Genomic DNA, 25,712 nt, shown 5'->3' with positions numbered 1-25,712 from the left:
AACAGACATCCTCGTTCGTCAGCGGACTCGTCAGGTGCATCTAGAAATCAAAGTTTCCAGCGAGAAATGAATCTTTCTTTTCATTTATAAGATCGTTCAACGAGGAAATATAGGTTTCTCGAAATTAAACGAATAAAATTCGATGGTGGAGTTTCCAAGTATTTTTAGCTACGCGTATTTTACGCGTAACAAGTATGCGACTCGCAGCTGAGGGAATATCCCGCGGTCAAAACAACCAATTACCTTCTCCTCGTTTTATCTGCAACGTTTTGTGATCCGCTGCCGATGCGAATACGACGAACACGTTTGCAATGATTCGAGCATCGAAAGGATGATCGAATAGACAGGCGGTCAACTTTTTGCGTTCGTGCGCGAAGAAACCGTAGGTTTCGAATCAACCGACGATCCATCGAGCAGTGGGGAAAACTGGAAGAGGAAGAACAGCGAGGTAACTTAAGCAATCGTCGAACGAAGGAGAACAAAAGAAATGCACGGGAACAATACACGGCAAGGTTATTCGAGAGAAAAAATTCCGACAGAGTAGCGGTATTTCATCTTGATTTCGAGCGATTAAACGAAAGTGGAGCGATGCAGGAGAAGGGAGTTCGGGCAGGATGCAAAGAAACGTGCCAGTCGAGCATCCCGCGTCACGTGTAGGAATAATCGGACGGCCTGAGGCCAGGACTCTGTTGTTTCCCTGACAATGCCGAGGAAATTTTCGGTCGTTGCATGAATTTGGCAGGAACAATGTATCACGTTCGGCCGGCGCGGCGAGCGGGTAAGTAGAGGCCAGAACCGCAACGTATCTGCAGTACAAGCTACGTTCGTAACACGGTACAACTCTGCAGAGTTGCATCGTGTGCGCGCACGTTTATGGGTTGGCGCGTGTACAAAGGCACATGGACCAAACATATACAGACCTACCAAACGTGTATATGCATGCCTGTACAATGCGCACATAAGGATGGAAGAGCACGTGCAAATATACGCTCGCAAACACGGTTGGCCGAGCAGCCGAGAAGCGACGCGATTATCTCGGTGACGTCGTTTCTCTCCTGGACGTGGATGAGTTATAACGTTCAATTTCAGAGAAGACAATTGACGCTGAGAACGGATGAGACCGAGTTCAACGAAGGATATACGACGAAAATCACGATTACGTTGGAAGATAGGCTACAGGGTTCGAACGTAGAAAGAAGAAGGAAAAATTCGAACGCAGGACGTGACATCGAAGGATCAGGATTTCGATGGCGAAGCTCGGTGATCCTTGACCCGGTTGCTGCGACCGAGCCAAATATTAACCCAACCTGTGCTCCGAAGCCTGTCTTTAGAAAGTCGTTAAAACGAAAGGTCTGCTCTTCTTAAACCGCGACACCGTTTCACGGCTCGTTACTGTCGCGGCTCGAGGTTCCTCTGGCATATATTAAAATAATAATGAGGAGGGTGTCTACATCCTCACCGACGGAAAGTCCTATCGAGTTTCGTTCGACGTTGTCGCGACCTGCAGGGTAAAACGGAACAAACGAATCGTGAGCCGATATCGACAGGAAGTCGCGAAAAACGCTACACGGACGCGCGATCGTCGGATAACCCGATAGTCTTTCTGCTGTCCTTCCGTTGAAACGACGCAACTCCGATGTTCGCGAATCAATTTACTTACTCGCATATCAAACGGAAAAAAAGATGCATCGACTCACCTGTATCGATGTGATTACGTGAAAGGCAGCTTCGTATTTAGGCTTCGAACAGTGCCAACGATTTTGCCTATTTTCTAGCCATTCGACTAAACATTATCACCGAATGGAGAGCATCGATCGATATTTTACAAAGGACGATAAATCGCTTTAAGCAACGCGACCCGAGCGACCTCCGATTTCTTCTCGAGGGAAACCTTTGATCCCTTCTTTTCCTTTGTCTTTCATCGTGATATGCCACGCTCGAAACTAGATCGTCTCCGTGCGATCGTATCGCGTGCAAGTGCATGTACGACAAGCACGCTAGCACTTTCCCTAAATGGAGACTAAATGTTTGCGCATCGAAAGTGTATGGAAGCTACGGTGATAACGTCGATGCCAAGAAGAGAGTTTCGACGATGCACCGCGTCAAAAAGCAGATGCAAACGTAGAGGTGTTTCGAGAAGAGAGGTGTTTCGGAATATCGTTCTTCGACTTTATCTTCGTGAAAAATTCCGAATACCCTCGAAATCGTATGGCGGAAACGCAACTGACGCGATAATCTTCTTGCCTAACCGTTTGGAAACCAACTTGCACAAGTCGTAAATAGTTTTCACAGCACGCTGTACACTAGCGTACGCTCGACGGTGAAACTTCGTCGTCGTCGGATAGACCCCATTCCTCGCAAAGTGAATCGAGTTTGTAACCGTTGATCGAAATAATTTATTTACATGTAACGATGCGCTTGTGTTCTGCCGCGGTTTGAACAAATAAAGTCGATGGAAACAGTTGCGGTCTGAACACGGACGTACGAGGCGTTGAGACGCATTCTTTGTATTATTCGATCTGAGTTTCTTGTCATGGCGGAAAGGATCATTCGATCAGCGAATCTTAACGCGAGAAAATTAAAAATATATGCGAAAGAAACGCATTGATCTTAGGATGCACGATCGAGAAACTTTAGGGTCTCGTACTCGTTAATATGTACAGCAAAACTTTTATGCGATAACGTAGACGGCAAGTTCACGCGAGCCGCAATGGAACGCTGGCAGTGAAGCGAAGTGCCAGCCTGAACCAGACACCAAGACCCGTATATTCGTTCGACATCGAATTAGCCTTTCGTTCGCTTCTTACCGTCTCCTTTTGTTTTCTTTTCGATCGACGTTTGCGATCCAGCGCGTCGCAGTCCGCGCAACGCAGCAACTCTGCAGATTTCGATAACGCGGAACGTTTAAAGCGACGATTCCTCCTCCCTTGCAGTGGAACCGAGGCGAGTCTAGGCACGATATCGATGATTCTCGTTCGAAATAAACTGTTGCGAGCTTGCATCGTGGTCCTTTGCGACGTGAAAGCGCCTAGCGGAAAGCTCGAGCCGCTCTACAGATTGAAAAGCTATTGGAATACCGCGACTCGGATAAGTCGAGTGTTAATCGCCAGGCTCAAAGAAACGCGAGCGGGGCCGGTCTCCTCTTCTTCTTTTCCCGAGAGCTTTTCGCTTCTTAAAAGCTCTCGGAGTCGGTGCTTGCGACGTTAACATGCCTGAAAAATATTTTCTGTTTGCCGCAGATGAACACTTACAACTGCGAATACTCGGGCAATAACGTCGAGTTTCCAAACAATCGACAACAACGGCGTTTCTCTACTTCCCCGATAACGCGTCCACGCGATTACTTCGCATTGGAACTGGCGAAAACTGCTACCCCGTGGCCGGTGTCTCCTCTTTCGTTCCAAGTATTCGCGCGATTCGTCTCGTAACATTCATCGTCGAATGTTAATGTACAGGAGGAACGACGCGTAACGAGTACAGTTCGATTCGTTTACTTCGCTTGGAATTGCTCTACTGAATTTTTACGCGTAATATCGAGCATCCGGTTGGTTCGGACATTTGGCCTCATCGAGTTCGATGCAGCCTTTCGACGCCAGTTCACGGTGGCAATGCGTCGGAAACTGCTGCAGCCGCAATGCAGCTCCGGTGCAAAGAAAAATCGTTCGTAGCCGGATGCACCTGTCCTTTCTTTTTTTTCGTTCCCTTACACGAGCATCCGTCGCGTTCCGTCAAATCCTATCGCGATGCACGTAACAAAATCGAGACGCTGATAATTACAATCGTTAGTAAATTTCGAGTCTCGAGAGCGTCCTTGTAAATCGATGATTCGCGTTGACGTAGACGATTCGTTGATATCGATTTTACCAACGAACGGAGTTTCTCTCTCTCTCTCTCTTTCATTCTTTCTCTCCTTCGTACAAGCTGTTTTTCAGGCCAGGTGTAAAACGTTTTATCGTGCCAAAAAACTCATCTAGCCAGAGTGTAATTTCGAGTCCTTGCCGGTTAAGGAAGTCACGTGACGTTTAAGTCATGAATAAAAAATCAGGCTGCGGGGGGTCTAATGGAAGGCAGATTGACCCGATTAGATAAGAATCTATCGCGAAAGCTGACACAATGAGCGTAACGGATAGCGGTATAACAAATGGAGGAAAATCTGGCAGGCCAAGTTTCGCGTTAACTGCCGCGCCACGGAGGTCTATGTTCTACTTGCCGGCTGACTCTGTATCTTCACCTTCTACTACGCGCCACTACGTACTTACACTAGCAGTGCCAGCACTACGTCGCCACGTTGAATGAGTGTTTCGGAGATACTAGGGCAAACGTCGTTGATACCGTCATTTCATGCGATCATTAACGAATCAAAGTCGTTGATTGCTTTCGAGTTGGATGGAATTAAAGTCCATCGCATCTCTCTGGCCATCGTTCTCGAAAGGTATATCACAAGTAGAAAGGGAACGTCAGAGAAGATAGAGTGGTCGACAGGATGAAAGGTTGAACGGGACAGTGAGATAACAAAGGAAGAGAAAACGCGAGGAAATTACGGGAAAGGAAGTTTCGTCTCTGTTCGAACGAAGCAGTTCGGACGTTATTGCGCACGCTCTTTTTACGTTTATTTCCCTTTTGTTCCACCTACGAGCAACTAGTCTAGATTTCTTCAGAAAGGTAAACGAACGCCACCGAGGTAAGTAAAATTACCGATGAAAATTATTTGAAAAGTATTCGCGTTCTGTCGCCATATGGAAAACGTTGCAGTATTCGAATAACGAATATAGTATAACAAATATTACAGATAGAAAATGATTTAGTTTAATCTAGCAGAATGGCAATCTGGCAACGAGTCTCGTCACGCGATGTGCCAGCCGAAATGGTATAAACAGTTACGTGTCAGCTGACACAAAGCCCTAGAAAAGGGACCGTAGATGGGTGGCGGTGGAAGGTAAACTGGTAAGTCGTAGGGGATAGGGAAGGATAGATTAACCTGGTTAGATAAGGATCTAAAGAGAATGTGGCGGCATGATAGAGCCTCGAGGGTTAGCTGCAGGTGCGACGACGGTTGGTTGCAATAGTAGTTGCTTTCCTTTAAAGTAAGGCGAGCCTTTAATATCCTCCAGCAATTTCTAATATTACGCTTACTTGGGTAACGATAACAACTTTTTTCTCATTTCCTTCGATAAATTGCTTAAAGAATATTTTTACGTTCCATCGTACGATCGATTTCTTTCGTTTAGATCTGCCCTTTCTTTCGTCGCATCGTATAACAAAACGACGTATCTATTGTGATTTAAATTTTCCCTTCCTTTTCCCTTTCCCTTACATTTTTCGCGTTTTTAGCAGCGTTTACTACAAACAGCGTGGAAAGGGTTGATTTGGTAGAAAAGAAGCAGAATAACGGGCAAGCAAAGTTGAGGCAGCAGCGTGCCTTTGTTGTTGGGAATTGCAGACGCGCGCAGATTCGCCGCGATTACGGTCTCGTGCGAATAAAGGCCAACGTCCTTATCAGACCGTTGATCTCGACACTTATCGATATCGAGATGTACTTCTTTTTTTAGGGGACATCGACGATCGGACTATTATTCAATTTCCAAGACTCGTTTATTTCTGTCCTATTCTGTCGTCGGATTAAACCACGATCGAATCTTTCGATAACGTGAAATATGCCGTCCGAGTTAGAATTCCCGGGCCTAAGCCGAAACGATTTGTCGTTATCGTCGAGAGCGAACGGCTGTTTCACTCAAAACGGCTGATTCTAACGAAACTCGAATTTTTCATTTTGACCACGTTTTATGTTTACGGTAAACGTATGCAGGAGAAACGTACGGTAGTATAATAGTTGCCAAGACAAGTTTCCAGGCTCTGGTTTATTTTAACTGGGAAGCTCGGAAAACGAGAGGGTCATCGAAAACTCTGCGAAGATTAACTGAAATCGTTAAGAGTTAATTAGCGCGAAAACGTGACTTCGCAACTATAGCAGCGTATTACGGAATCGCAAGCTCCCAGGCGTTTATGCAAACCAAGTGAATTTTACTCGATTCACATAGGATATACGACATGCGTGATATACGACCGGCTTTACGCTTAACGATATTCGTAGTATTCGACTATGAATTTTCTCGTTCAGCTAACCGACAACCAGCCGAAGCTATCCACGGTGAGATTCGTAGTTTTCACGATCGTTTATTTTTCACGGAACAGGTAGAGTCTCGGAGGAATCGCTGAAAGAAGAACGCCTCCCAAGTGATGGTTGGAGAAAGAAAAGTTGGAGAAAGGAAAAAATATTGACTCGACCCTGTTTGCCTCGACCCATCTGAATTTCATCTCACTTTCAGCGACGCGTATATAGTACGTATAGACGGGTTCTCGATCGACGTCGTCGCGACACACAGACGCTGTATTAACGGCACATTGATTCGGTCGCGAGCAGTGAAAAATAGTCGGACAACGGGAGGAAATGCATAATTGTGGAATCGAGCGTAGTTAGGTCACGGTTCCTATTTTTAGTCGGTACTGATTGTGAGTTCAAACGAAAGCAAAGGCCAGCCGTGTGTGTCCAACGTTTACTTTACGCCGTCGCTCTACCGTCTACTGCCACTTCTTTCTCTTCCTCCCCTTTTCCCGCCCTCCTCCCACCCCCAATTCCCCCCTATTTTCTCTCTTTACTCCCTTTCTTTCTTTGTCAGGTACACAGAAACATACACACACGCGTACCGACTCTCTCTTTGCAGAGCTTTTGACACGACCCTTGATCCGACAAAGCTTCGGCGCGCCAAGCCACGGAAAAACGAGCTTCCACGCGCACCAAGCACACGTCAATTTTCTTTTTGTCACGTGTATAACCTTGTCATTGTTTTTTTAACGCCCTCCACGACCATGAGAGTGTGCTGCACTTCCCGAGAGCGCTAAATATATTATGGGTGGCGACGCGCGTGAAACCATACAGCATCGCGTTTCAAAGCGTGTGCGCGGGAAAAGCCGAATGACAAATGGTCGCGGGAGAAAGACGAAAAGAAAACAAAAGAGCTAATGAGAATCGCGGCTCTTCGAAATTCGATTCTCCTTTTGATCCGCGCTGCTCGAGCGTCGTGTCGAGTCGTACGCTGAAACGATGATCTAGAATCATCGCGATGAAATATCTTTCAGTTACCAGCTAGGTCAATACGGTGTACTATTTTTATATATGTTCTTATCTAGCGAACGAGTAAATAGATTTGAGAAAATATTGTATCGAGCATATTTCTTCAAAACATCTTTCACCTGTCAAAGATAAGCAGATATTACGATCACGTCGTTACACGGACGATCAACATGCACGATCGTTTGTTTTTATCGATCGCAACCTTGCGCATGATTCGGCTCGATTTGCTCGATTCCATCGGATTTTGCTGTGTACGACAGGGCAAATGTATGTCGAACGATTACAAACGATACGTTAGCGGATATGTTATTTAGCAAGTACAGGTCTTGCGTAACGCGTTTAACGATAAAGGACAGACCTTTTACAAGCCGCGTGCGATCGATAAATTTTGTATTTGAATGTTTTCAACGAGCTGCATTATCCACTGGTTTCAATTCACCGTGTTCTCGATTCAACGTCTTCTCCTGCCGTCCCATTTCTCGCCTTTTTCTCTCAGCCTTCCGTATCGCGATACCCGTGAAAAGTGCGTGGAATATTAAAATCCGGCCTTTAGGAAAACCTGCGAACAAAAGATCCGCGAAACGAATAAAGACGAGCACGATCCCTTGCCCCCAACTATGAAACGCGATGCAGTCATCGCGAGACGAGATTTCGATACAAAGTCGAAGATCGTAATTGTAAGATCGGAGCGATAAAATCGCGATCAAAGTGGAAGTACAAGTAGAGATCGAACGAAGAAGTGGCGACCTTCGCCGTAGATTTACCAGTTGACCTCGAACACGAAAATCCCATCTTCGATCTTGTGTGCATCCAGCGAGCTTAAGCCTATCGAAATTTATCACCAAAGCTGGCAAACCTCTAGCCGACGTTAATCCGTCCCATATATACCCTGATATCCGTTTGTTGATCTTATCGTTGATCCGGTAGCTTCGTCGTCGTAACTCACGAGGACTAATACAACTATTGCGGAGCGATCTTTGTTTAAAATCGATCTCGTTCTTTTGCCAAGCTAACAGCTCTGGCAGGCAACAGCGCGATTTTTGTAAAAAATGCTGCAAACGGGAATACGCGCATCGATTTACGTGGATCGTCGATCAAGGCCCCTACTCGTTCGTACGATCGATCCATGTTTCTCCTATACGACCGATGTTTGCTGTTTGCACGACTTCGTCGTTCCGACCAACCGTTGTTTCGAGATCGTAGCTGCCTCGACAGTTGTTGCCCTTAGTTAAAAGGGTTCCTGCTTACTTCCGCGCAAAAGAATGCCACTTTTAGCTGAAAATCATCGGCCATGGAACAGCACAAAGGAATCTCGAGAATCACAGAGCTGCTGGAAGAACGCGAATCGTCTATGGATGGAGGATAACTTTGTTGGAGCCTTTGAACTCTTTCAAACGCGTTCGTATTGCAAAACAATTACTCGACGATCTTTCTTATCGGTCCTTTTTACTTGAGCAAGGCGCACGATCGTAAGACGCCATTCACTATCGCGAGAAATCATCTCTTATCAGTCCTTGAAGTGAAACGCTACGAGAAAAAGCGTTCGTTTCGATGCGCAACAACCGCGAGAAGGGATACGTTCGCTGTACACCGCATATTACATTAATCCTCGTGAAACGTGCAACGTAGGTGAGATTCCAAGAAACGGAGAATAAAACGAGGGACCAGGATTCTTTGAGACGAGAAGACGCGAAAAGAGAAAACAAGGATTGCTCGCGTCGCCCAGCCGCTGAAAATCGATCTTTTTCGAGTACAAGCGGCTGTACACGAGTTATCGTATCATCGGTTGCTTATCTCGGCTATCCAGCGAGCCTTTCTACAGGGAAATGGTCGGTGGAAAAATCCCGCCGGCAGGACTGATACAATTTTCTAGCGATTTTCGTTCGATACTCTTGGACTTCCGATAGGATGACACGCTACAAAATATCATTGACCTTCGGTGCCGACTATGTTCAAATCTGGCGAATCGAGTGCGGTAAATTGCGCGATAGCCGATCGCGGAACGGTCGCAACGAAGCGAATTCCTTCACGGGAAAACTACAGAGGTAAACTTACGAATTTCTAAGAGAACAAGCACCGTCCCTGCTTCTTCTGCCCTTGCGTCCAGCTCGGCAACAAGCACCACGACGAGAACAGCGGCGACAAGCGGAATACGAGGTTTTAGCCGAAACGTGCGTGCTGCTGCTGCTGCTGCTTCGGCTGAGCCCTCCGTTTATTGGCCGCCTCTTTTTCTCGCTCAAATTCTCTCGACCTTGCTCGCTATTTTACCTTTCTCTTCCCTTTCTTCGATTATTTTCGTTATCTTACGTGACTCTTCATCGACGGCAAATTTTCCAACTCGAATCGGAAGGGCAAGTTGAACACCGACAACACGAATTAACGACGAACCAAACTGTACCTCGCTTATTACAACTCACGTGTGTTCCGCGAGCGAACAGTCGCTAAAACTTGATGGTTCGTGGTCGATGGCGAAGAGCTGAGAAACGACGGCAACGACGACGGCGACGACGACGACGACGACAACGACAACGACGACGACGACGACGACGACGACAACGACGACGGCGACGACGACGGCGGCGGCGGCGACGACGACGACGACGACGATGACGACGATTTCGACGACGTAAATTGCAAGAATGAAAGGAATCGAAAGAACCACGCGAACAAGTAGGCCGGTTAACCGTTCAGGCCGCACTGACGAGTCGAGCCGTGGCAAGTAAGGGTGAACTGGTCTAGCATCCCCTCTCGGCTTTACCCCACTCTCACCCCATTCGGCTGGCGGTACACCACTCGGTTCCCTCTCTTGTGTTCAACCCCCAGCCGCTTCCCTCTAACACCCCTTTTCCTCCGTTTATTCACTCCCTCTTTCTTTTTCTTTTTCTCGCATCATCATCGTCGTTGTTGTCGTCTTCGTCGGCGTTCCATCCTTTCCCTTTTCTTCTTCTTCTTATTGCTCCCTTGCCTCTTCCCTTTCACCTTTATCCTGTTTTCATTACTTTCTTCATATCCACGCGAAATACTCCGACACGAGCTCTACCACCGCCACTCGCACACGCGCGTTTTCCCTATACTCCTCTCGGATTCTCTTTTTCTCCTCTACTCTTTGCTCCTGCGTGTTTCGACCTCTCTCCGAGAAAGATGCGTATCCGCCTAACGTTCGAATATTTACCAGCCAGAAGGATATTCGTTTTCGATATGGAGAACCAGGGTCCGTGGCAAAACCATTTTACGTATGTCATTGTTTGCAGCGATAAGTATCACGGTGGCGATGAATTTATAGGTTTATTTAGAAAGGAAAAAAACATGATCGCGCGCGGTCAATGTTAAAAAAAGAAAAAGTTGAGGCTTTGTAACGGCATTCTTCTCTTTATCGTCATCTATCTGCGGCCGCCTCGCTAATCCACTACTACCAATCAAATTCTATCTGCTCTCTCGTTTCACATACTCGCGCGGAACTTTGTCAAAAGGAAATCTTCGGGTATTTTTCTTCGTTCCCTAGCAGCTTACCCATTCACGATTTACTACGTATCGAGAGTTTATTTGCCGGCTTACCTTCGGCCTTGCATCTAACCTTCGTTCTCATTGCTCCGATTTCAGGCTTCCAATAACCAAGTATTTACGCCATGACGATCGATACCGCGCGAATTTCATGGCCACCTAAAATAGCCTTTTCGGATTTATGGAAATTCACGCTCCGCTCGTGTTTAGATAATTACCGTTGGCCACGTATCACTTCATGCACAGCCGATCAGCGCAATTGAATTTTTCGTCGTAGCTATTCTGAAACTGCGGGGTCTCTGCCTCGGAACGCAACGCTCCGATGCGACGATCCAAATATTTTCCACGATTCTCTCTTGTCCCTAGTTCGATCAGCGACGCAAGTCGACCGATGTAACGTAATTAAATGGTCATTTGTAGCGCTGCAATTGCACGGTATGTTATAAACGTAGGTGCCCGCCGCTAGCCCAATGAAATTGACATTTATCGTTGCACAATCGACGTGTCTGCGAAATTGTACAGGATCGTGCGATGAATTTCTTAAATCGCGAAAGCAGAGTTGTTATTCCTTAAATAAAGAACCACCAGGGTTATCGGTATTGTTGTTTCTTAATTTTTTATTTAGATATTTATCAGCCGAATCGATCGATTCCGATATCGCGCATAGGATAAGAGATCTTACAACTCGAGTGTACGATACTAACTTGTATATAAGGAACGACGTATTAACGAGCCGTGATATGCAGAAGAGTCGGATAGTGGTCGTGTAATTTATCAAAGCCAAGTGAGTATCTTGATGATCCGAGTACTGTTGGTTCTACTTGGGGAGTGGGGTTTTATATTTGCATAAAAAAAACGTTTAAATTCTGCGTTAAAGCGAAATATTTCAGTCTTAATTGTCTACTTGTAAACCGCGTATTCTCTTTCACCCTCAGCAAGATGCGTTTTCTCGTGCCGATATTAGCCATCGTGTTGATCACCTATCACACGTGCCAGCCCCACGTAGCCGACGCGCGACGTAAGTGAAATATTTTTGCTTTGCGACTTCGATTTAATCAAAAGCGAATTCCAAACTAAAAAGACGAATCGTTTCTCCTCATTAAGAAACCGGAGAATACAATGCGTACAAATCAGGTCAACTTCGAGGATTTCTCGAGGAATTTAAGAAGACGATGAAGAAAGGAGATGCAAAACATGGTGTTCCTGTTCTCGACCCTTTCATGAGCAAGCACGAGCATATAGATCTGAAGGAAAAGGGATTGTTCTCGTAAGCATATGTTTCGTGCATTAATTACGAAAAGAGAATCAAATGACATTAACCGACATCGATTTTCCCCTTTTTCGAACAGAGCAAAAGGAGACCTGGACAACTTACGCATAGCTGGTTTATCCGACTATCAAGTAAATCAAGGTGATTTCGCGATAGCTGGTCTTAAAGCCAACGTAGCTCTTCTATTCAGGCAAATTAACATTATGACTCGCTACAATGTGAGTGGTACACTCATCGATGAAATTTCCTACTACGGACGTGGAAACCTCGCGTAAGTTTCTCTCAATTATTTCCTTTTATATACGTTTTATACAATGAATATAATAGCTTAGCCAGCATGCAGAAGCGCGTAAATTTACAATACTCGATTCGCGCTTTATCTCCGATCTCTGTAAAACGTTTAGATCTTTTTAGAAAACGAATATCTTTTTACTACGCAAGTAACCGCATCTTTGAATAAAACGATAAAGCTTGGCAGCGCACCAGAGTTCGAAAAAACATTTATGTTCCGTCGAGAACACGCTCGCAGTCGGTTTTGCAGTTTCCTAACGTCAGTAAGCCAGTATTACCGAAACAGACTATCAACGCCCCCTGTAAGGAATTTCTATAATTTGCACATTGCATGAGCTACGTTTGATCGATATTTTCGAATCGCAATTGGGATTTTTCGAATTTGTAGAAAGTATTTCACCGAATGAAAAGCCAACTGAATTTTTTCGAATTTCAGCCTCGTCATTAGGCAACTTAATGTGACGGCAGACCTGAAACTGGGGGTAAAGAACGAGAGAATGCAAGTTTCGAACCTCGTAATCCATGCTCATGTAAAGGAATTCGACGTAAGTGTTGTATATGATTATAGTGCGGATTTTTATGCAAATTGATATCGTTATAGACGCAACTATAAAAACAGAACTTGAATAGAGATCTGCCTTATCTTTAAAAACTATAACAAGTACGTTAGATATTTTATATCTACTTATACATGTTTGTATTATAAAATATCGCATAAATGCATAAAAATCCACAGTTTACATATAATCCTGCAACAACCAGTGCTTCGGTGCTCCTGAAAGCCCGAATGGCTAACTTTGAAATGTTTACAGTGCGTTATCACCGGATTATACGACGACGAAAATTTGTCCAGAGTTATAAGCAGATCCATCACAAAGATGGTACCAGATTTGCTCGAGAAGTATCAAAATAGAATATCGCAATACGTGAGTAAGGTTGCTACAAATGTGATGAACAACATTCTGAAACAGTATACGCTGAAGGACTTGTTGGACATAATTGGCCATTAATCGATAATTCTAAATATATTTCCCTACATCTAGCAAATAAATTGGAGTAAACATAAACCTCTATTCATTTCCTTGATTTATGTCGAAGCAATGCACTTCAGTTCAGCCATAAAAAGGAGTGTGTCGAATACAAGCTGTGGCGGAAGTTAACCTTGGAAAATATTCGAGCTTTTAGCTGCGACTCCTTTCTCGATCAGTCATTATCTCGCCACGGTAGATTAAGAAACGTTGCAAACTTTCCAGCAAGAAAGCAGCGATCTGAAAATTTGTTGGTAACCGATCAATTCTCGGATTTTCTTGTCTGCTGTTTCATCCGTTAACTTGTTGCCCTTCCTCCACTAATCCACCTTAGATCTCCTAAATCCGCGATGCGCCTTTAATCGACGTAATTAGTTGAAAATCGATGGGAAACCGATGTACCGAGAAAGATAAACTTATTTTCTGCGACGAACGAAGGGAACAGTATTGCGATTGATTTTAGATTTCGTTGCTTCGACCGTTCGGTGACGAATATACAGGGTGCATCGAACTGATGGAACAAACCGAAAGAAGGCGGATCTTCATGAAAAAATAAGTCGATAAGGTAGAGTGACATTCTTTTATCCGTGGATTTGGTTCCGAGAAGATCGAGTTCGAAAATTTGTCAAGTATACTTGAATTTGGCTAATTATCGACAAGGTGTGAGTAAACAATCAATGGAATAAATAAGTGAAATAAAATTATTTCATTCAGGGCATCATTTTTAGTACACCTCTAACAAAGTCTTAATTCACTTTTGTTGGAAACAATGCGTATTGTGAAAATGGCTTATTCCGCACTTTCGACTTATTTTTTCGTGTAGAATCAGTACCTGCTAGCGTGTATCATTAGTTCAATAACGGCCTGTGTTCGGCTTCGTAAAGTTCGCATAACCTCCAAATGCAGAGACTAGGAGCTCTCTGTTTGAAAGGAATTTAATTATATCACTTATAGAAAAATGAACTATTGACTTATGCGGTCTCTTTGATATCAACTGCGAAAGCACGGAGTAACTTGGGCCAACTGAACTTCAACGTGTACCGTACGACTTCCTTTGATGTCGATTAGTTACGAACTGTCAAGGTGGAAATTTCGAGACGGACTAAAATAAAAGTTTTTAAAATGTCGTGACTCTTACAGGAGGTTACACGAAATATTTCTCCTCTTTATGGTGCACCACGAGTTGTGACAAGAGCAACAAGTGTCTGTTGAATGAAATTTATTCGTTGGTTATCGAATCGCGAAAGAAAAGATTCTTGCGGATTATATTGGTCGACATCCTCGCCGTATGAAACTGTTGAAGTAATTACTTCTAGCAAAACTTTACATCTTTTTCTTTCGTATACCCGCGATCTGGATATCGCCGTTACGGAAAAAATAGAATTTAGTGAAGCAAAATATTTAAAAAAGTAGAGGACCATATTATTGCGTCCTTGAATATGAATGTTGTTTTGGATTACAAGGTCTAGAAACAAAAGAGTTATAAGTAGATTTTTATTGCTGTTTCTTGTAACTTTCATCTAGTGTTACACACCAAGGTTAATTTTTTGGTAATGTCCTTTGTTATAAATGTATCAACGTGCTCCCTAATAACTCCTATTGTAATGTAACACTGCTAGAGTAAGGATCTGGATCAGCATACACTAACCCAGTACCTACACTTACTTCAATATATATTTCTTTTACAGATTCATCCACGCGTTCCTCAATCAGATTACCTCAACAAAAACTTATTAAGCAATATGATTCACGTTGGCAGGTAAAACGTTGATAACTTTGTCTCTGATCTGTCACGGTGTATCTTTTCCAAGAAGGACGATGATGTAATTGAGATTAACTGTAACGTTATCAGCGCCTTATACGACTAAATAATAGGGTGAATCGTTTGCGAACGGGCACACGCACGATTCTCACGGCAACGAACCGTTTAGTCCTACTCCGTCGATTTCCTTTTTTTTCCTTTTTGTTAAAAAATGAGAGGAAACACTTCGCACCGGAGGAAGAGAAGAAAATTAATTGATAAATAAATCGGCGGAGCTGTATAAATTGTGGAGAAACGTCATGTCTGGACGTGCAATCTGAAATTGAAGTTGGCCTCATACGCAGTGAGAAAATAAACGTTCTATCAAACAATGCCTACATCCGTGTGCTCTTTCGATTGTTGCAACCCGTTTTAATAGAGTCGTGTCGTGCAGACAAAACACAGATGCTTGCCGCGATATTCCCGTGAGCGAAAAGCTTTAGGACCGTAAACGATCGAAGAAAATAGGCGAACCTGAATTCTGCCAGAAATAGGTTTGAAACTTAATTCCCGCTGTACACGGTGTAGCGCGGAAAAATGGCGAGGAAAAACGGAGCGGTTCGAAGAAAACCAGTTGAATTGGAACGCGAAACAAGCGGCGGAGCAGACAGCTGACAATTACAGTAGTCGAATAAGCGAGACGGCTTCCTTCGAGGTACACCTGTGAATCTCACGAAAGTAAAAACGACCCGCGCCGTCTAAGGACTAATCTCGTAACGGCGCGGCGACTTCTTTTTCACAACGTACAGCCGCCTGACACCCGGTATGTGCAGGCCAGGAACGCTTGTAAGTGGCGTGTGTGCCGTGTAATTACGAATTCTCCGTAAATCGAGGAAAACGGGTAACATACCGTGAGGAGTTTCTCATTTCCGTTGAAACGTCAATATAGTCGCGGCAGATAGATATATACGAGGACAAAGGTTCGCGGTTGCCTCTCTGCCTTGCGTGAAAATGCTTTACCGGTTGTTAGAACGCGTGTCCGACCACCGCTAGGTAGTTTGTCGTTATTTAGATACAAGAACGATACGCGACTAAATCTAAGTACTTGAGTATATATGAATAGGGAGGATATCATACTCGCCGATAGATAGAATATAGGAGAAACGAATGTTCTCTCTCCGACAATTCTGACTCGGGAACCTACAGGATGTAAAATAGAACCAATAACATCATGATTGGGTACTATGACCTTACGCGAGTTAACGTCGATTACACACAGCGTATGTTGTACTGTTTTAATTGCACAAGATTTCAATAAAGGCTACCGGTCATATAGCCTTTCTCGGCTTTTTCGATGTCTCTTCTCAGAATGCGTATCGTCGTCTTAATCAGGAAACTCGTACTGTCTCTACGCTTGGATGCGCCTTAACACCATTAATTGAGGGGAGATTAATTTCGTTACGTACACCGTGATCTCGGAACTCTAATTGATAACATGACTGTTCTTTGAACTCTGTTTAAGAGGGGTTGATTCTTGACAAATTTTGCAAAATGACTACGAATACCGTTCTGTAGCCGTATAATTAAAGGAGTCCTTATATACCCATATTTACAAACAAAATCCTTTCAAGTTTCTAGCTTGTGGACGCGATCATATCGATATATTAGTTGGACAACACGGAAAATACCGGCTATGTAGTAGCACTCCTGGTTTGTAACTTGTTAAGAGGCACGTAACGTTCGATGTCTACGACCTACAATCTGGTCGATGGGTATTCTCCTTGAGACATGGCGTCGCATGAACGAATTATGTTTTGCTAGATTACGCATAAAAGTTTTTCCCATGTGTCGTGGTTGTACGCGCGTAAATGCTGCGGGTCTGGCTACGATCATCCGGCATAATCGTTGCCACACGACACGAAACGACTGACCGCATACTCGAATTCGCAGAATGCAAGTCAGCGGCAGCCGCGTGTACACGAGTGAGCGTACGAAGAACGTTGTACCCGTTGCTACCAAATCGTAGACGATAAGCAACGTAGTAACAAATTGAAACGTTCGAAACTGTGTAACTCGCTGCCAAACGTAGTGGTCATCCTATGCTATTCGATTCTCACACCTATGGAGAAGTTATTAATAATTAAAATCTTCAGACATTGAGCGATAGAAGAATAATGTCTGATATCTTGTTTACAGGTAAAATAACCGAAGGTTTTATATCTTGTCCCGCGATCGTCCAATTATTTTCTTCAAATGTATTTACCTTTAAGATATTTCAGAAGTAACATTTTTTACACACAAAACATTACTTATGGATATTCTAACATTTTTAAATAATTTTGCACGGAGTGAGTGTCTATCTACACCAAATCTGTCCACCAGAACGTACATATTTGGTCAAACCCTAGCATTCTTAAGATGTTGCTTTGCATTAGTACATATATTATAATTATTTATAGTCATTCTTAGCTTACGCTTAAATGTTTATGTCTAATTCTCTCTTCCTTTCCTTCCCTTTTTTGTACAAATATGTACATACATTCACGTTTATTTTCTGCCAGAGTGTTTATCCTATAAATAGATAAATATATAAGTATGGATCATAATTTTCTAAGATCGAACCAAGCTTTCATTGTCTTAAATATCACATCGATGTAAAAGTATTGGAAGTAACTTATAGAAATTAATATGGCATGCACGCGTGCGATCATTAATATGCAGGAATTCGTTGAGCAATATCGCACGTGCCAGTTGCTTTCAAGAGAATCTTATCCGCACAAGTTATCTGTTCGCGACATTGTTAAATACATTTATTTACAGTTTATCATATTCGTGGAAACTTATATTCTAATCTGACTTCTTTCGTAATCAAATATCTGTTGGAGCGCCCTCTGAACGGTCGAGTAGAGGGACGTAGAGGGAGTAGAAGGAGTGCCGTAAACTCGTGCCGATTTGCCAAATATTTTATTGCATTACATACAAAAATACGGACATTCTTTGGTTACTTATTTATACGCGTGTACACATCCACTCGCTATTCAAACCGTTTACTTTTGAGTGTCGAGTAAAAGCAATGTCAATAACGCAAGAGTCTCGCTCAAACGTGCCCACCTAGTTTACCACACGTTTTCTTTCAGAAATTTTGTCGTCACGAATAACAAGAAGAAGATAGTGTGATGTTAAGTACGTTTTTTTCTCTTACCTTGGGAAAGCGTTCGATAATTTACGGATTCGTAATTTTCCTAATAATTTAATCGTCGGCATATCTGCTTCGGCTAAATAGATTGACAACGTGAGAATAAATCTAATGGACATTATGTCAAATTGATCCTGAAACGACAATTTTGTAAGAGATGTATCGATTTATCGATTGCATCAGAGAAAAGCGTCCTCTAATTCCTACGGATATATCTCGATTAAACGAGTCATAACATTTGCGTGGCATGTGCGTAGCTTGGATAACTACCGAATCGCATATGAAAAAGAAAAAGAATCGGCTATACCTTTTTGGGAGAAACACAACGGGCAGTTTCACGAAATCGTAGCACAATCAGTGTCTCGTCGAAGATGGCCGAGGAGAACCGGAAGCAACCGAAGGGCGCATGGCAACAAGCGGTTCGTTTTAAACTCGTGGTCCGTGCTTTACTGGAAGTTATCAAAGCAATGGGATGACAGTTAGCCGTCGACCTTCAGAGTGGGTGTATCGTTTGTATATTACATTGAGTATTACTTGATGAACATAAATTATGCTACGACAGTTCTCCTAGGTTTTGATGTTCATTATCTTTCGTCTTCCAAGAAATAGTACGCGATAGGATTTACGGTTTGTTTCTGAGTGATAGGTGTGATAGGTATCTCTTCATAAGTGTCGAAGCATCGAGACGTTCATCGAAATGTTGGATGAAATCGACGGATAGAAGAAGCTTGTGTAAATTCGAGTTTAAACGTGGCATAATATTCGCGTGGCATGTACATAGTCTTGAAAACTGCTAAAACGCATATAGTAGAAAACCAGCTATACCTTTTTTGGGAGAAATAACGGACGTTGACACGCGACCGTGGCACAGCTGTAGAATTGAGTTTCTTGAATCACGACTGCCGAATTATCACCCCCTGTAATAAAGAACGACCAAGGGAATTAGCGTTGTTGCTTCTTTATCTTTTAATTATTTTTTTATTAATCACATGGGCCGATTGTATATCGTGCAGATAAGATATTAATACATGAAATAAGAGACATAAAACACGAGTACGAAACTGACTCATATATAAGGAGCGATGTATTGAGGATCAATTTATTATAACATATTGTCAGGTAGTATCGTGTAATTTATCAAAGCTAAATATTATCTCGATTATCGGAAGACTATACTTCATATTAGCACAAAAAAACATTTAACATCTACGTAAATCCGAAATACTTCGGTTTTAATTGTCTACTTTCTAGTTGTGATCTTGTTTCGGTTTTATTATCTGTTACGCAGTCATGTTGGGCAACATGTTCTGTAAGTAGAATAGTTTTTGCTTTGCGGCTTTGATTTAATCAAAGATGAGTTCGATTTATAGAAAATAAATCGTTTCTGCTCATTAAGTAGCCGGAACGAGCACTATGTTTCAGTCGGGACAACTTAATGGATTTCTCGAGAAATTTAAGGAGATGATGGAAGAAGGAGATGAAAATCTTGGTATTCCGATTCTTGAACCATTAGTGATGGAGCACATGGATATAGATTGGAAGATAAGGACATTGTTCTCGTACGCATATGTTTCGTGTATTAATTACGGAAAGAGAATCAAATGACATTAACCGACATCGGTCTTCTTCTTCTTCAAACAGAGCAGAAGGATATCTAGAGAATTTACGCATAGATGGTTTGTCTAACTATACAGTAAAGCGGGCTGATTTCACGATGGCCGATTTGAAAGGCAAAGTAACTCTTCTGTTCCACGAAATTAAAATTGAGACTGGCTACGATGTGACAGGTACATTCCTCGATGAAGATGTGGAGGGATATGGAGACCTCGCGTAAGTTTCTTTCAATTATTTCCTTTTATACGCGTTTTATACAATGAATATAATAGCTTAGCTAGCATGCAGAAGCGCGTAGATTTATAACACTCGATTCGCGCTTTATCTTCGATCTCTGTAAAACGTTTAGATATTTTTAGAAAACGAATACCTTTTTACTACACAAATAAACGCATCTTTTAATAAATCGGTAAAGCTTGGAAGCGCACCACCTTTCGAAAACACATTTATGATCCGTCGAGAACACACTCGCAGTCGGTTTTACAGTTTCCTAACGCTAGTAAAACAGTATTGCCGAAACGGACCAGCAACGCTCGGAGATTTCTTCAGTTTATAAATTGTGTAAACTACTCCTGACCGCCGAATAAAAAGGCAACTGCATTTTTTCTAACTTCAGCCTCCGCATTGAGGGACTTAAAGTGAAGGCGAACCTGCAATTAGAGATAAAGGAAGGGAGGCTGTACATATCAAACCTGGAATTGCGGGTCAAAGTAAGGGAATTCGACGTAAGTGTTGTATATGATTACAGTGCCGATTTTGATGCAAATCGATGTTCTTATGGACGCAACTATAGACACAGAACCTAAAGAGGGATTTGCCTTATCTATAAAAATTACAACAAATACGTTCTTAAATACCACATAAATGCATAAAAATCCGCAGTTTATATATGATCCTGTAACAACTAGTGCTTCGCTAATCCTGAAAGTCCGAATGGCTAATTTTAAAATATTTCCAGTGTAATATCTCCGAATTATACGTCAACGATGATTTGTCCGAGGATATAAGCGAAACCATCACTGAGGAGGCCCCCAATTTCCTCGAGGAGAATCAAGATCTAATATCGCAATACCTGAGTAAGATGCTGAGGAAGTTGATAAACAATATACTAAAGAAACATACGGTGGTAAACTTGTTGGACATGATTTCCGGTTAACCGATAATTCTAAATACTCTTTCGTACTTCTAACAAATAAATTGGAGTAAACATAAAATCTCTGTTTATTTCCTTGCTCTATATCGAAAGAATTTACTGCAGTTCAATGATCAAAACGAGTGTGTCGAATACAAGCTGTGGCGGAAGTTAACCTTGGAAAATATTCGAACTTTTAGCTGCGACTTCTTTCTTCGATCAGTCATTATCTCGCCACGGTAGATTAAGAAACGTTGCAAACTTTCCAGCAAGAAAGCGGCGGTCTGAAAATTTGTTGGTAACCGATCAATTCTCGGATTTTCTTGTCCGCTGTTTCATCCGTTACGTTAACTCGTTGCCTTTCCTCCACTAATCCAGCCCAGATCTCTTAAATCCGCGATGCGCCTTTAATCGACGTAATTAGTTGAAAATCGATGGGAAACCGATGTACCGAGAAAGATAAACTCATTTTCTGCGACGAACGAAGGGAACAGTATTGCGATTGATTTTAGATTTCGTTGTTTCGACCGTTCGGTAACGAATATACAGGTGTCATCGAACTGATGGAACAAACCGAAAGAAGGCGGATCTTCATGAAAAAATAAGTCGATAAAGTAGAGTGATATTCTTTTATCCGAGGATTTGGTTCCGAAAAGATCGAGTTCGAAAATTTGTCAAGTATACTTGAATTTGGCTAATTATCGACAAGGTGTGAGTAAACAATCAATGGAATAAATAAGTGAAATAAAATTTTTTCATTCGGGGCATCATTTTTAGTACACCTCTAACAAAGTCTTAATTCACTTTTGTTGGAAACAATGCGTATTGTGAAAATGGCTTATTCCGCACTTTCGACTTATTTTTTCGTGTAGAATCAGTACCTGCTAGCGTGTATCATTAGTTCAGTAACGGCCTGTGTTCGGCTTCGTAAAGTTCGCATAACCTCCAAATGCAGAGACTAGGAGCTCTCTGTTTGAAAGGAATTTAATTATATCACTTATAGAAAAATGAACTATTGACTTATGCGGTCTCTTTGATATCAACTGCGAAAGCACGGAGTAACTTGGGCCAACTGAACTTCAACGTGTACCGTACGACTACCTTTGATGCCGATTAGTTACGAACTGTCAAGGTGGAAATTTCGAGACGGACTAAAATAAAAGTTTTTAAAATGTCGTGACTCTTACAGGAGGTTACACGAAATATTTCTCCTCTTTATGGTGCACCACGAGTTGTGACAAGAGCAACAAGTGTCTGTTGAATGAAATTTATTCGTTGGTTATCGAATCGCGAAAGAAAAGATTCTTGCGGATTATAATGGTCGACATCGTCGCCGTATGAAACTGTTGAAGTAATTACTTCTAGCAAAACTTTACATCTTTTCCTTTCGTATACCCGTGATCTGGACATCGCCGTTACGGAAAAAATAGAATTTAGTGAAGCAAAATATTTAAAAAAGTAGAGGACCATATTATTGCATCCTTGAATATGAATGTTGTTTTGGATTACAAGGTCTAGAAACAAAAGAGTTATAAGTAGATTTTTATTGCTGTTTCTTGTAACTTTCATCTAGAGTTACACACCAAGATTAATTTTCTGGTAATGTCCTTTGTTATAAATGTATCAACGTGCTCCCTAATAACTCCTATTGTAATGTAACACTGCTAGAGTAAGGATCTGGATCAGCATACACTAACCCTGTACCTACACTTACTTCAATATATATTTCTTTTACAGATTCATCCACGCGTTCCTCAATCAGATTACCTCAACAAAAAATAATTAAGCAATATGATTCACGTTGACAGGTAAAACGTTGATAACTTTGTCTCTGATCTGTCACGGTGTATCTTTTCCAAGAAGGACGATGATGTAATTGAGATTAACTATAACGTTATCAGCACATTATACGACTAAATGATAGGGTGAACAGTTTGCGAACGGGCACACGCACGAGTCTCACGGCAATGGACCGTTTAGTCCTACTCTGTCCTTTTTCCTTTCTTTTTCTTTTTGTTAAAAAATGTGAGAAAGCACCTCGCACCGGAGGAAGAGAAGAAAATTAATTGATAACTAAATCGGTGGAGCTGTATAAATCGTCGAGAAACGTCATGACTCGACGTGCAATCTGAAATTGAATTTGGCGTCGTACGCAGCGAGAAAATTAACGTTCTATCAAACACTGCCTACATCCGTATGCTCTTTCGATTGTTGCAACCCGTTTTAATAGAATCGTGTCGTGCAGACAAAACACAGATGCTTGCCGCGATATTCCCGTGAGCGAAAAGCTTTAGGACCGTAAACGATCGAAGAAAATAGGCGAACCTGAATTCTGCCAGAAATAGGTTTGAAACTTAATTCCCGCTGTACACGGTGTAGCGCGGAAAAATGGCGAGGAAAAACGGAGCGGTTCGAAGAAAACCAGTTGAATTGGAACGCGAAATAAGCGGCGGAACAGACAGCTGACAATTACAGTAGTCGAATAAGCGAGACGGCTTCCTTCGAGGGACACCTGTGAATCTCACGAAAGTAAAAACGACCCGCACCGTCTAAGGACTAATCTCGTAACGGCGCGGCGACTTCTTTTTTCACAACGTACAGCCGCCTGACACCCGGTATGTGCAGGCCAGGAACGCTTGTAAGTGGCGTGTGTGCCGTGTAATTACGAATTCTCGGTAAAGCGAGGAAAACGGGCAACATACCGTGAGGCGTTTCTCATTTCCGTTGAAACGTCGATATAGCGACGACGGAGAGATATATACGAGGACAAAGGTTCGCGGTTACCTCTCAGCCTTGCGTGAAAATGCTTTACCGGTTGTTAGAACGCGTGTCCAACCACCGTCAGGTAGTTTGTCGTTATTTAGGTACAAGAACGATACGCGACTAAATCTAAGTACTTGAGTATATATGAATAGGAAGGATAGCATACTCGCCGATAGATAGATAGATAGATAGAATATAAGAGAAACTAATGTTCTCTCTTCGATAATTCTGACTCGGGAACATACAGGATGAAAAATAGAATCAATAACATCGTGATTGGGTACTATGACCTTACGCGAGTTAACATCGGTTACACGCAGCGTATGTTGTACTGTTTTAATTGTACAAGATTTCAATAAAGCCCACCGGTCATATAGCCTTTCTCGGCTCTTTCGATGTCTCTTCTCAGAATGCGTATCGTCGTCTTAATCAGGAAACTCGTACTGCCTCTACGCTTGGATGCGCCTTAACACCATTAATTAAGGGGAGATTAATTTCGTTACGCACACCGTGATCTCGGAACTCTAATTGATAACATGACTGTTCTTTGAAGTCTGTTCAGGGGGGGTTTGCTTCTTGTCAAATTTTACAGAACGACTACGAAAACCGTTTTATAGCCGTATAATTAAAGGAGTCTTACCTAAATTTACAAACGAAAACCTTTCATGTTTCTGGCTTGTGGACGCGATCATATCGATATCACAGTAGTTCTATTATCGTACTCGATATCTTTGCTGATAAGTGCATCTTTCGATGATTCATTTCGAAATAAAGCCGATTACACGCGATACACTGTATTAAATGCTATGTTTTAATGTAACCGTTCCAACAAGATGATGTCAAGGACGGACGAAAACGGTCGATCCCACACGGTGACAACTTAGGCAGATTAATTTCAGAGGACGATAAACAACGCGTTGGACAACACGGAAAATACCGGCTACGTAGAGGCACTCCTGGTTTCGAACTTGTTGAGAGACACGTAACGTTCGATGTTTACGACCTATAATCTGGTCGATGGGTATTCTCTTTGAGACACGGCGCCGCATGAACGAATTACGTTTTGCTCAAAAGGAGCGAATAAGAATTAAGAATCGAAGAAATCGATCGGACAAAGTCCGACAACCTCCTCCGTTACATTTTCGAATTGAAATGAAGTCGCGTTAACCGATCGTTTTAACCGATAGCGATATACCGTAGAGTAAAGGATTTGTTTTTAAAGGTATAAATAAAAAACTGGTTCTACTAGAAAGACTACGTTCATCGTCGGCACGCATAAAAGTTTTTCCCATGTGTCGTGGTTGTACGCGCGTAAATGCTGCGGGTCTGGCTACGATCATCCGGCATAATCGTTGCCACACGACACGAAACGACTGACCGCATACTCGAATTCGCAGAATGCAAGTCAGCGGCTGCCGCGTGTACACGAGTGAGCGTACGAAGAACGTTGTACCCGTTGCTACCAAATCGTAGACGATAAGCAACGTAGTAACAAATTGAAACGTTCGAAACTGTGTAACTCGCTGCCAAACGTAGTGGTCATCCTATGCTATTCGATTCTCACACCTATGGAGAAGTTATTAATAATTAAAATCTTCAGACATTGAGCGATAGAAGAATAATGTCTGATATCTTGTTTACAAGTAAAATAACCGGAGGTTTTATATCTTGTCCCGCGATCGTCCAATTATTTTCTTTAAATGTATTTACCTTTAAGATATTTCAGAAGTAACATTTTTTACACACAAAACATTACTTATGGATATTTTAACATTTTTAAATAATTTTGCACGGAGTGAGTGTCTATCTACACCTAGAGTGTCTGTCCACCAGAACGTACATATTTGGTCAAACCCTAGCATTCTTAAGATGTTGCTTTGCATTAGTACATATATTATAATTATTTATAGTCATTCTTAGTTTACGCTTAAGCGTTTATGTCTAATTCTCTCTTCCTTTCCTTCTCTTTTTTGTACAAATATAAACATACATTCACGTTTATTTTCTGCCAAAGTGTTTATCCTGTAAATAGATAAATAAATAA

At 42.3% G+C, this 25,712-nt stretch overlaps 3 protein-coding genes and 1 long non-coding RNA gene across 6 annotated transcripts in view; 2 read left to right on the top strand and 2 right to left on the bottom strand.

Annotated features, from left to right (window-relative positions):
- The window catches only part of LOC117211367 (acetylcholinesterase-like), a 35,085-nt gene extending 25,245 nt beyond the window's left edge, over positions 1-9,840 (bottom strand). Inside the window, exon 1 of the mRNA XM_033455155.1 lies at positions 9,188-9,840. The gene's annotated coding sequence lies outside the window, so the exon portion shown is untranslated. The remainder of the gene's footprint in view (positions 1-9,187) is intronic.
- Positions 9,841-11,332: 1,492 nt separating this feature from the next.
- LOC117211326 lies at positions 11,333-13,261 on the top strand. 2 transcript variants are annotated; one of them, XM_033455060.1, is made up of 6 exons: positions 11,333-11,417; positions 11,569-11,651; positions 11,738-11,900; positions 11,983-12,174; positions 12,631-12,739; positions 13,007-13,261. In XM_033455060.1, exons 2-6 carry the CDS (start codon positions 11,573-11,575, stop codon positions 13,202-13,204), a joined length of 741 nt encoding a protein of 246 aa, XP_033310951.1. In that variant the 5' UTR covers positions 11,333-11,417; positions 11,569-11,572; the 3' UTR covers positions 13,205-13,261. The 2 variants fall into 2 exon arrangements, with proteins under 2 accessions (XP_033310951.1, XP_033310952.1); XM_033455061.1 differs by lacking the exon at positions 11,333-11,417 and having other exon boundaries at positions 11,542-11,651.
- A 4,625-nt stretch (positions 13,262-17,886) lies between these two features.
- On the bottom strand, positions 17,887-18,527 carry LOC117211339. Its single transcript, XR_004488248.1, has 3 exons — positions 18,467-18,527; positions 18,166-18,293; positions 17,887-18,074 (listed from the first exon to the last, which is right to left on the bottom strand). It is a non-coding gene; the product is annotated as an uncharacterized LOC117211339 (long non-coding RNA).
- Positions 18,528-18,629: 102 nt separating this feature from the next.
- On the top strand, positions 18,630-20,981 carry LOC117211338. Of its 2 annotated transcripts, none has more exons than XM_033455098.1 (5): positions 18,630-19,468; positions 19,559-19,718; positions 19,801-19,989; positions 20,390-20,498; positions 20,732-20,981. In XM_033455098.1, the coding sequence occupies exons 1-5, from the start codon at positions 19,450-19,452 to the stop codon at positions 20,927-20,929; spliced, it is 675 nt and encodes a 224-aa protein (XP_033310989.1). In that variant the 5' UTR covers positions 18,630-19,449; the 3' UTR covers positions 20,930-20,981. The 2 variants fall into 2 exon arrangements, with proteins under 2 accessions (XP_033310989.1, XP_033310988.1); XM_033455097.1 differs by having other exon boundaries at positions 18,631-19,468; positions 19,556-19,718.
- The last annotated feature ends 4,731 nt before the right edge of the window (positions 20,982-25,712 follow it).

The sequence above is a fragment of the Bombus bifarius genome, unplaced genomic scaffold, assembly GCF_011952205.1.
Source record: "Bombus bifarius isolate JDL3187 unplaced genomic scaffold, Bbif_JDL3187 scf7180000008232, whole genome shotgun sequence".
Classification (NCBI taxonomy): Eukaryota; Metazoa; Arthropoda; class Insecta; order Hymenoptera; family Apidae; genus Bombus; species Bombus bifarius.
Note: the sequence above shows the minus strand (reverse complement) of the source record. Positions and strands in the feature narration are given on the sequence as shown.